This window comes from Oncorhynchus mykiss, chromosome 30 (assembly GCF_057628025.1).
Source record: "Oncorhynchus mykiss isolate SJ-2025 chromosome 30, ASM5762802v1, whole genome shotgun sequence".
In the NCBI taxonomy this organism is placed as follows: Eukaryota; Metazoa; Chordata; class Actinopteri; order Salmoniformes; family Salmonidae; genus Oncorhynchus; species Oncorhynchus mykiss.
This window is the reverse complement of record NC_143051.1, coordinates 29,337,405-29,349,484: the sequence shown is the minus strand read 5'-3', so window position 1 is coordinate 29,349,484 and position 12,080 is coordinate 29,337,405. Positions and strand designations below refer to the sequence as shown.

Here is a 12,080-nt window from a genome sequence, read left to right as displayed (position 1 = left end):
AGCCCAAAGTGCATCTGTCATTTCCATACTGTTACATTTATAGATACTGTTGTTGGTGAATGTTACAGTAATGGTACTTGTACCCGTCTCATTCCACAAATTGTTACAACATTTGCTGAGTGAAGATATTGTTATAATGTAACACTGAAGCTGGCTCTCGGCTTCCAAACACGATGGCAGAGCTAATTTCGCATGTCACTAACTTAAAGCGTATCGTTGCCAAAGCATATCATTTTAATGTTACCTTTGGTTTGTCCACAACATCGCCATATAAATTAACTTCTATATAAGTTAAATCAATTTCACTGACTTTCAGTGATACAGAAGATGTCAGCAGGCTATTATCATGGCTACCATGGTTACATAATGTAAACAATGACGTTTCCTCTCCCCTCGTGCATAGAAGTTGGCTGAATCTTGCAGAATGTCTTATTACTCACTTCAATTAATTTCACATGGTTTTAAACGTTTGAATACAAATTTAGCAACGTTATCTTGTTCAAGCCGTTTGAAATGACCGTACTGTGGACAAGTTCAGTCATTTATTTTAGCAGAGCTCCCTCATGTGTCAGTTACTGATGTTACCGATGTCAGTCCGTCTGATTTCTGACGTTACATTTTCATTGTCTTTCACTGATTTCAAGTTTTTGGGGAATTAATTTGTCCTAATGTCGTTTTACTTTGCATTGCAGAACTGAAACCATTTCTAGCCACAAAATGCACACAGATAACAAATAAATTGTGCTCATAAGATTGAGTTATATGGGCAGTGCTATTTTCATCAAAACAGAAGGAATTACACTCATATAGTATTCATTTTATTAAAATGAATCATTAAATACACATTATTTACAACCATAAAAATTACAGCATGTAAGACTTTGTCAAATGTAACAGAAATCTTAATATCAAATAAACCAAATGTGAAACATGTCTTGTTCTATTGTGATACAAAACTATGTAATTGGTGAAAATACTTTTTCCTCAAAAAAGCAAATTACAATACAAGAAAGCAAAACAAATGGGGGAAAAAGTACATGGTAAATCAACCATATGCATACTTGTCTGTTAAACTTCTGTCATTTGGAGTCATTTGTCCACTCAACTTCATTAACAGTTTAACAATTAGGCCAGCCTATTGAGGAAAGAAGAAAAGGAGCCAATGAATACAAGCAATTTCATGTAATATTGCCCACAATCAACTCTTCAGTTAGAGCTATATGCTATGGTAAATATTTTCTTATAAATCATACAATCTGCACTGTTTTCCAGGCTACAACACATTGATTCAACATAATCACAGATACATCCATTGGAATGACTTGGGAAAGGTCCTATATTTACCTGTTTGGTGTGCACAATGAAATTCATCTTATTTTCCAGACTGTGAATCTGAAAGTACTGATCAGCATGCCCGAGCTGCCACATGAAAGAGCCATACCCCAGACTGATAAGAAGTACCTACAGATACACAGTAAAACATATGCACAGCATCAGTAAGAGGGCATTTACATGAAAACATTCAAAATATACAAAGCTGGATACTTTTGAGCCTTATTTATATGCTTAGATATTTACAGCCATGCTTACTTTGTGACCACTAAATGAGAATGTATTCTGTATACTGCATGGTTAAACATGGTTCTCTCTGTATTCATATGAATCTGTCCCCAATCAACAAATAGCCCCGGGGTACCTTGGTCTCCATGTTCATGAGGTGCAGGCCCTTGGTGTTGACACCCACGAAGACACGGATGACTTTGTGGTTGCTGGAGCTGGCCTTGGTGAAGACCTGGCCTGTGAAGAAGGCGGCACCATAGGTTGGGATGTCCCAGCAGTTCTGCAGGAAGAGCCTCTGGAGGTGGTGCATCTCTTTGCTCACACCTTCACTCATACTGAAGCACTGTGGGGCCAACAAGGTGAAGTAAGGCTAAGAGTTTGACCCCACAGATATAAATGTTTACAAGTTATTTCAAAAAAACAAAATAATGAAAATAAACCTGACCTTATACTCATGAAGAATCTTGCTTGTCCAATGATGTGCTTTGCTTTTCACCTTGGATATTGGGACAATAGATTTCAGGTTTTCCTCACTGTTGAAAACAAAACATTTACATAGACAGTTAGGTCAACAGTATATCATATTACCACAGCTTTATGTACCTTATCTTCAAATATCATACCAAGATTTCCCTAGTTTTAAAGAAGAGTACTATGCTAGATTGACTGAATTCGGGGACCAATTTAAGATATTTACTTAAGGAAACCCTGCTTGTGCTTCTTGCTCTCATAGTTTCCGTAGATGATCTGCAGCAGAAGGCTGGCCAGGGTGATCAGCTTGCTGTCCGGGGAGGGGAAGAAGCCCTTGAGGAGGCAGTGTCTGGCCTCATCAAACAGGATCAGGATGGACAGGGGGTCCTCAATCTGGAGGAGAAGATTCAAGCCAATCGTGGATGGATTAGTTAACAAATTAATGAACTTAAACACCAAACCCTTGATCAGTTTAATCATGTTTATTATTACTGGGCTGAAACAAATTCATGCACACCCTCTGGGTCCCCCTTAACCAGAGTTGAGAAACACTGATCTAAGCAATATTCAATATCCCAAATCCTTGCTTTACAGATGCAGCAAGAACATTTTTCCAAGGGAATAATAAAGTTGATCAGAATCAAATTGGTTACAAACCTTTTTCTCAATGTCGAGGGGCAGACGGACATCTCTACGGAGGAAGAGCTGTGGGTTCTCCCTCTGGGGGTCTAGGACAGTGAGGTCAGTGACGATCTCTGTCCAGATACGCAGGTGCTGCAGGGGCTTGTGGTAGGGCTTTAGCTGCAGGTCTGATGGAAGACAAGACAAACACATACAAAGGGTGTCATGAGCACAGGTAGCATGGAAATAGGATACTACAGATACAATAATATAATACCTATGCCCAAATATTGGGCAGCCATTTTGGATCTGTGTATGTGTGACTCACTGAGGTTCTCGGAGCAGATCCAGATGGTGAAGTACTGCTGGGTGTCCTTGGAAAGCCGCATGCCCTCCATAATCTGCTGCACTGATGTGTTGTTGCCGTGCTTCAGCTCCACCGAGCGGTACGAGCCGTCCATGCGGTAGATGCGCACCTTCTCGTACTGCGGAACGAACACACAGTTTCATCAACTGCTAATGGTAATAAAATACTTTGACAAGTCTGTTGGAATAGCATACAGTCACGCACACTGACACACACACACTCCACACTCACTGGTTTGTTATTGGCTTGCTGTAGGAGTTTCACTGTCTCCTCCCATTCGTTTTGCTTGTTCTCTTCACAGATTTGCAGGGGCGATCTCTTTTGCTGATCCTCTATGTGCTTATAAGAGTATAGAAACAAGCAAGCAAAGTGACTGACTTTCTTACTGCTACTTACTACTGGGAACATATTAAAATCCTAAGCTATGAAGTTCCACTGGTACCAGCACACCCTACAGTATGTGGTCATAATGCAAATAGGATGGAGGATATACTGGATTCAACAACGGTTCTCCAATGCAGGTCTTGGAGAGCTACTGGGTGTGCAGGCTTTTATTCCAACACATTTAGGGGTTGAATTGGGAATTCAAAAGTGTACGGATTATGGTTAAGCCATGCTCACTGTCTTCTGCTGTCTCTCCACACTTTCCTCTTGTCCATTCCCTGGCTCAACCCTAACCCTAGCTTCATGTCTACACCCTGGCTCAACTCTAACCACAGCCATAACGCTTAACTTAAACCTATCCCTAGGTTCATGTCCACGCCCCGACTCAACCCTGAGCCTACTAGTCAACAAATCAAATGTTGTTGGTCACATACACGTGTTTGGCAGATGTTATTGTGGGTGTAGAGAAATGCTTGTGTTTCTAGCTCCAACAGTGCAGTAATATCTAAAAAGTAATATGTAACAATTTCACAACATATACCAAATAAACACAAATCTAAGTAAAGGACGAGCAATGTCAGAGCGGCATAGACTAGAATACAGTATGAGATATACATATGAGATGAGTAATGCAAAATTTGTAAACAATTATTCAAGTGACTAGTGTTCCATTCATAACCTTACCCATAAGGGAAACACTCTTTTCAAGCCACTGATACCAAAGTTCCTTTTTCGTAGCAGGTTAGGATAATTCATGTAGCAGGTTAGGAGACTGTGTTTAACGTTAGGGAAAGGGTTAGCAAACATTCTCTCCTAACTTGTGTCCCTTAACCATAAATCTAACCCTTGACCTTAGCCTTATGTTCAACACTAACCCTAATCTTGATTTAGCATACTTTTATCCTACTGTTGTCTTTTGACCTGTGAGGTGTAGAAGCTTGGCTCTGCCTGGCTCTCCCTTTCACCCAAGGTGCAGGAGCTTGGCTCCGGGCAGCTCTGGCTCAATTTAACCACTGAGCACATCGCAAAAAAACCTGATTCAAATAATCAACTAAGCATGATCTTCAGCCTGGGAATCAGATGTGCTACTGAAGGGCTAGCATGAAAGCCTATGCACCTAATATCTCCTCAGGACTAGAGTCGGAGACCCCTGTCAGGATCTAAACCTGTTTTAGTGCATCTGTCTCAGTCTTACCCGGTCTATCTCAGGATGTTGGAGCAGAAGCTGTACTATCTCTGAGTGGCCCCCTCCAGCTGCAAAGTGCAGCAGGGAGCTCAGCTGGCCATTCAGCAGGTTGGGGTTACAGTTTCCCTTCTCCAGCAGTAGCTTTGTCGCCTCCACTTTACCATACCTACATTCAAAACAACACAGAAGTTTTACTCTTATTTGACGTTAGCTGTACAATAAAAAAATATATATAAATGTTAATGTCCGTAGAGACTTTAATTTTCTTTAGGGAATTTGGGTAACACTTTATTTTTACTTTATTTTACAGGTTGGTTTACAATCTAGGATGAGTTTTTCAGCAAAATGGCAGCCCTGCCACTTGTTTTGGTGTACAGCCGTGCTAGAACAAAACACTACTCGTATGAGATGTACCAGCAGGCGTAGTGGATGGGGGCCCAGTGGTCGCTGTCCAGCTGTTTGACTGAGAAGCCACTTTCCAGGAGCTTGGTGAGCAGATCTGTGTCACCTTCACAGGCACTGCGGTGTAGGGGGAAGTCATCTACCCACTGGTGCTCCCTATGGAGGAGACAGAGAATAGGCCTCGTTCAATCACTTGAACGTCACAATGTCATGAGGCATTTGAAAAGGCCCAAACTGCCAGATAGGTTGGCTGGCGCAATGGAACTGATGGAATAGTCCCAAATGTGGAAATGTCACCTATTTGGCAAATCCAGACAGGCTCAAACTATTTGAAGGGAAAAGAATACTATTTGAACCCAGGGCTGGAGAATTCATTAAGTTGTTTTGAAGTTACATTTTGGGAGGCATACTCACTTTTCCTCTGTCACATTGTTAGAGCCGTGCTGCCACTTTTCTCTCGTAGGGATCTGGATTTTAGAGTAATCTGGAGCACCAAGGCCAAAGTAAGGGTTGATGATAACTTTGTCCACCTAGAAATTGCAAAAATAGAGAGGATACGTAAACACTGTAGTTTATCTTCACATATTTTGATTATGATACACACTATTTCTGTTTAAATAAAAGTGTGTCCGTGCAGGGCTAAAACAAAAATGTGAACTGTCTTGTAAGCCGTCCCTCGGGAGAGGGTAGGAATTGGAAAAAACGGTATCTGGGCTCTCACCCGGTTGGTATACTGCAGGTCTGAGCCGTAGAGAGGGTTTTGAATGCACATGTCGGCCTTCTCCAGTGACAGCATCTTGCTCTTGATCTCCAAGGCGGTGTAGCCCATGTGCAAATCTCCATCACTGGGTTTGCCCTCGCTGGTGTATGCAGGGTTACTCACATTGGTCTTGACTCGGTCCACCGGTGCGGGCCGGAACAGAGCTGCAATGGCGTGAGGCATGGTGTGCTTCTCTACCAGCCACCTGGATAGGGCAGGTACAATATACAAGTTCAAAGGTCAAGGTTTAGTGGTGACGTTCTGGTAAGGCTTACAAATGTCTCTATGGTGGGTGAAATATCTACTGTGTCACTCACTGCACTGTAAGTAGTTTTAAATATCTTATTATTAATTATTGGACACAATTACCGGACACCACACATACACAGTCACGAGACTGCTCAAAGGCACAACAGCAGTGGATAGTAGTAATAACCTGAAACCAGCAGGCCTCCAGTAACCAGTCTAGTTCAACACTTAGTTCATCGTCCGGCCCGGGAATTAAACCAACAACCTTTCTGTTACCGGTCCACCTCTAACCTCTGTGCTACCTACCACCCCCGAAGTGGCATGAATACAACAGCCATGAAGATGGTAGAGTAAGTGAAGCTACCCTATACACTGGTTTTAAGCTCTCTTGATACACAGAAAAAACAGTGGATCAGGGCGCCTGCTAAATTACTTCAATATGAAATCATAGACAAAGACTTACTTGTCCAAGGCCAGGAGCATCTTTGAGGTGATGGAGGAGAAATGAGTGCTGGTCTCGCTACACACACGCATGATATCCTGGAGGCAGTAAAAACTTGGGCTCCCAGGGTTGTAGATAGGCTTGCTATTATCTGTTCCCGAAAGACCAATAAGCAGCACACAATAATAAAAAAAACATTGTTAGCTAAACAATATTATTAAGGAATTATTCTAAGGAATGCTTTAAAAAGTACCCCAGATACAAGTGTTCTAACACTTACAATGGGGTCAGGAATTATTGTATCCCTTGATAAAGATCAGCAAAAAAGACTATAAAAGAAATACCGGTAATACAAATACTGAGCTATATTGTATGCTCAAAAAAAAAAGAAAAGTATCTGGTAATAAACTATAGTAATACAATTGCTCAGATAAAGACATTATGTTTAACAAGTAATAAAAAACACATATTGGATCCCCTGTTTTGATTTGAATTGAAGAGGGCATTCTATAACTGCAGATGAAGGATATCAAGGATCTGGATATATTCTCTTTGGAGGAATGGTCTAACATCCCTCACAATGTGTTCTCCAATCTCATAAAACATTTTAGAAAAAGGCTCAAGGTGTCATTTATCCTCGCAAGGGGAGAGTGCTTGAGAATTGTAAACAGGGGATCCAATCATTTTGACCATGATATTTCTTGTGAAACAAAATCTCTTCCTCTGAGCAATTGTATTACTATACAAGTCATAACTTTTTTTTAATTACACAGTGCCTTAAGAAAGTATTCACACCCCTTCACTTTTTCCACATTTTGTGGTGTTACAGGCTGAATTTAAAATAGATTAAATTGAGTTTTGTTGTTACTCGCCTACACACAATACCCCATAATGTCAAAGTGGATTTTTTTTTTATTTTTACAAATTAACTGAATAAGTATTCAAACCCTACTAACCTAATTGACAGAGTGAAAAAAGCAAGCATGTGCAGAATAAAAATATTTCAAAACATATATCCTGTTTGCAACAAGGCACTAAAGTAATACATTTTTTTGTCCTGTATACAAAACAAATCCAACTTTATTTGTCACGTGCCGAATACAACAAGTGTAGACCTTTCTTTATTTTAATTGTATTTATTTTTTTACCTTTTTAAACTACGCAAATCAGTTCAGAACAAATTCTTATTTTCAATGACGGCCTAGGAACAGTGGGTTAACTGACTTGTTCAGGGGCAGAACGACAGATTTTTACCTTGTCAGCTCGGGCATTTGATCTTGCAACCTTTTCGCTCTAACCACTAGGCTACCTGCCGCCCTTACCGTGAAATGGCACCAATAGTGCAGTTCAAGAAGAGTTAAGAAAATATTTACCAAATAAACTAATGTAAAAAATAATAAAAAGTAACACAATAACAAGGCTATATATAGGGGGTACCGAGCCAGTGTGCGGGGGTACAGGTTAGAGGTAATTTGTACATGTAGGTAGGGGTGAAGTGACTATGCATAGATGATAAACAGCGAGTAGCAGCAGTATACAAAACAAATGGAGGGGGGGCGGTCAATGTAATAGTCCAGTGGCCATTTGATTCATTGTTCAGCAGTCTTGTGGCTTGGGGGTAGAAGCTGTTAAGGGGCCTCTTGGTCCTAGACTTGGCGCTCCAGGTACCGCTTGCCGTGCCGTAGCAGGGAAAACAGTCTATGACTTGGGTGACTGGAGTCTCTGACAATTTTTTGCGCTTTCCTCTGACATTGCCTAGCATATAGGTCCTGGATGGCAGGAAGCTTGGCCCCAGTGATGTACTGGACCGTACTCAGTACCTTCTGTAGCGCCTTATGGTCAGATGCCGAGCAGTTGCCATACCAGACGGTGATGCAACCGGTCAAGATGCTCTCGATGGTGCAGCTATATAACTTTTTGAAGATCTGGGGACCCATGCCAAATATTTTCAGTCTCCTGAGGGGGAAAAGGTTTTGTTGTGCCCTCTTCACGACTACCTTGGTGTGTTTGGACCATGATAGATTGTTGGTGATGTGGACACCAAGGAACTTGAAACTCTCAACCCGCTCCACTACAGCCCTGTTGATGTTAATGGGGGCCTGTTCGGCCTGCCTTTTCCTGTAGTCCATGATCAGCTCCTTTGTCTTGCTCCCATTGAGGGAGAGGTTGTTGTCCTGGCACCACACTGCCAGTTCTCTGACCTCCTCCCTATAGGCTGTCTCATCATTGTCGGTGATCAGATCAGGCCTACCTACCACTGTTGTGTCGTCAGCAAACTTAATGATGGTGTGGTATTCGTGTTTGGCCACGCAGTTGTGGGAGTACAGTGTTGAGGTGTGGCAGACATGTTGTTGCCTACCTTTACCACCTGGGGGCGGCCCGTCAGGAAGTCCAGGATCCAGTTGCAGAGGGAGGCGTTTATTCCCAGGGTCCATAGCTTATTGATAAGCTTCGTGGGCACTATGGTGTTGAACGCTGAGCTGTAGTCAATGAACAGCATATACAAAGCGTTATGTTTGGGGCAAATCCAATACAACACATTACAAAGTACCACTCTCCATATTTTCAAGCATAGTGGTGGCTGCATCATGTTATGGGTATGCTTGTAACCATTAAGGGCTGGGGAGTTTCAGGATAAAAAATAAACAGAATGGAGCTAAGAACACGCAAAACCCTAGAGGAAAACCTGGTTCAGTCTGCTTTTCACCAGACACTGGGAGATTAATTCACCTTTCAGCAGGACAATAACTTAAAACACAAAGCCAAATATACACTGAAGTTGCTTAACAAGAACACAGTGAATGTTCCTGAGTGGCCGAGTTACAGTTTGAACTTAAATCTATGGCAAGACCTGAAAATGGTTGTCTAGCAATGATCAACAACCAATTCAACAGAGCTTGAAGAATTTTGAAAAGAATAATGGGCAAATGTTATACAATCCTTGTGTGGAAAGCTCTTAGTGACATACCCAGAAAGACTCACAGCTGTAAACCCTGCCAAAGGTGCTTCTACAAAGTATTGACTAAAGGTGTGAATGCTTACGTAAAAGAGATATTTCTGTATTTTATTTTATCACTGTCATTATGGAGTATTGTGTGTAGATGGATGAGAAAAAAATCACAATTTAATCCATTTTGAATTCAAGCTGTAACAACAAAATGTTGAATAAATGAAGGGTTTGAATACTTTCTAAAGGCACTATACCAATGCTCATTATTAGCATTATTTATATTCTACCTCATTTTTTGCTTATTTTTATTAAGGGATTTTACACCCTTTTTCACCCCAATTTCGTGATATCCAATTGCGATCCAATTAAGATCGTCTCTTCACTGCAACTCCCCAATGGGCTTGGGAGAGGCAAAGGTTGAGTCATGCATCCTCCAAAACATGACCCGTCAAATTGCACTCCTTAACATCCGCCCGCTTAAACCGAAAGCCAGCCGAACCAATGTGTCGGAGAAAACACCATTGACGACTGAAGTCAGCCTGCAGGCCCCCGGCCCGCCACAAGTAGACACTAGAACATGATGAGTAAACATGACAAGTAAAGCCCCCCGGCCAAACCCTCTCCTAACTCAGACGACACTGGCCAATTGTGCGCCACCCTATGGGACTTCCGGTCACGGCCGGTTGTGACACAGCCTGGGATCAAACCCAGGTCTGTAGTGACGCCTCAAGCACTGTGATTCAGTGCCTTAGAACGCTGCGCCACTCAGGAGGCCCCCATTTATAACATTTCTAATCATTTATAAGTTATTGTAAACCAAATGATTTATGTGCTGACAAGTTAGTGTCAAGTTCTACCTTTGACATTAATTGGCACAAAAAAGAGGGAGACCTCTTTTCCTTCATTGTCACCATCGAGATGGAATTTCTTCATGTGCACCACACGCTTTCCTGTGATGAGCAACAGCATAAGAGGGATTAGTGCTTTGACACAATTTGTTATTTGAAATGTCTTTCTACTCTTCATAGAACATTTATATTAACAAATTATTCACATCCAAATCTGGAAAGCCACCATAATTACAGAAAAGCAACTAAGTGATATTTATTTACCAATAAAACCCTTGTTGTTAGATATGGGTTTAGTCATTTCTTCTACATAATCCAAAATGGATCTGGCTGTGTCCCCATTGGCTTGAATTTTGGTCGCCAGTAAGACCTTCTTCCGTTTCTTCTCTTTTCCTTCCAAAGGAACTTCTATCAACAGGATCTAAAGGAGGGGTAATAACAGAGTTACACATGATGTCACTGGTGAAGATAAACTGAACTAGAAATACATTTATGAAATCAATCCATAAGCTAAATAATAGCGATTTGCCATTAACAATATTTGGGTTAAAGTAAAATTATATTGCAGAAGATTTGGAGTGGATGATATGGCAAACATTTCCAGGGAGCTTTCCAGAACTGAGCCTCCTTACACTAAATGTATTAATAAAGGTGTTGCCACTTTGCTGTAACCATAGTCTGCTACTCGCAGGGATACTTAAGCATGTATACAAAATAATGTGTATCCCACTTCTGACACCAACATAACAAATCCAGGGAGTAGCCCAGACCGGGACTCAAACACAGCACCCTGCGACTCTCAGTCCAACCCCTTGCTGTTATGCAAAGAGATCCTAACCTTCAGATGCTAGGGGTTGAATGGTCGCTAATCACTACTGTATTTTATGAAAGGTACTGTAGTCTTACCTCATAGGCTTTAGCCCGATATTCCTTAGAGCTCAAACTGACATGGTTCTTTGGACGAACGACAGCTACAAACACATCTTCCAAGTTGTCTTGGTTGCCCATGGCGTTGACTTGCCTTCAATTTTTATCAGGTATCCTACATAAGGACCGATTTATGAGGAAGATGAGGAGCACCATGTCTGAAATGTTAGAAATAATAAAATATAATCAGAATCTTATTGGGAGCCAGCAAAACATGATTATTCTATTAATAATCTATATTCTATTGCAGGGTGTATTTTAATTATTTAAAAGAAGTATGCTATATCGTTCTCATCACTGATCAATCTTGAAAGACTTCTAAATTGTTAACTTGTAATAAATGACTTAATAATGTCAACATTAGCCTAGGTTGTTACTTTAACGCATGCAAATAAAATAGCATAATGATAGTAGCACTATTAGGTTGAAAATCTTTTCAAAGGGCACATTTGATTGCGTTTAAAAGTCTAAAAGAAGTTATTCTGTCCCAACAAAAGTCACGCCCCGGAAACCAAGCACACTGTTGCCTTCCTCAGTTGAAGACTATTGATATCACATACAGTGTAAAATACAACATGAAAAGTAATATGCAGCACGAATTTTCAGTAAAGCTACATTGTGTCCTTAGAAGTAGACGTGAAACTACGAGAAACGCTTTCAAACATACCTGATGTTATGATTTCTCACAAACTTTAAAAAGTATATGGTGTCGGTGTCTTTATTTTCCCGGGTGGAATAAATCATTGACATGCAGGATCAATAATCTAGGCAAACTTCTAAGTAGATATTTGTTTTTCCTAAAAGCATAACATCGGTTGCCGACCACAGCAAGCGAAATAGACAAGAGTCACATTATGCCTGGACTGACTCGTTTTGACAACAGGGAACTCTGCTGGTCGGGTGGACTTAGTGC

General features: G+C 41.1%; 1 protein-coding gene across 4 annotated transcripts; it reads right to left on the bottom strand.

Annotated features, from left to right (window-relative positions):
* Positions 1 to 796: 796 nt before the first annotated feature.
* Positions 797 to 12,080, bottom strand: LOC110488239 (krev interaction trapped protein 1). 4 transcript variants are annotated; one of them, XM_021560383.3, is made up of 17 exons: positions 11,835 to 12,080; positions 11,147 to 11,325; positions 10,505 to 10,661; positions 10,250 to 10,342; positions 6,464 to 6,593; positions 5,713 to 5,956; positions 5,406 to 5,521; positions 5,004 to 5,147; positions 4,599 to 4,755; positions 3,251 to 3,358; positions 2,981 to 3,137; positions 2,689 to 2,840; positions 2,258 to 2,424; positions 2,006 to 2,093; positions 1,697 to 1,903; positions 1,345 to 1,461; positions 797 to 1,135 (listed from the first exon to the last, which is right to left on the bottom strand). In XM_021560383.3, the coding sequence occupies exons 2-17, from the start codon at positions 11,246 to 11,248 to the stop codon at positions 1,046 to 1,048; spliced, it is 2,229 nt and encodes a 742-aa protein (XP_021416058.3). In that variant the 5' UTR covers positions 11,249 to 11,325; positions 11,835 to 12,080; the 3' UTR covers positions 797 to 1,045. The 4 variants fall into 4 exon arrangements, with proteins under 4 accessions (XP_021416058.3, XP_090084099.1, XP_021416060.3 ...); XM_090227973.1 differs by lacking the exon at positions 3,251 to 3,358 and having other exon boundaries at positions 11,835 to 12,065; XM_021560382.3 differs by lacking the exon at positions 797 to 1,135 and having other exon boundaries at positions 1,192 to 1,461; positions 11,835 to 12,075.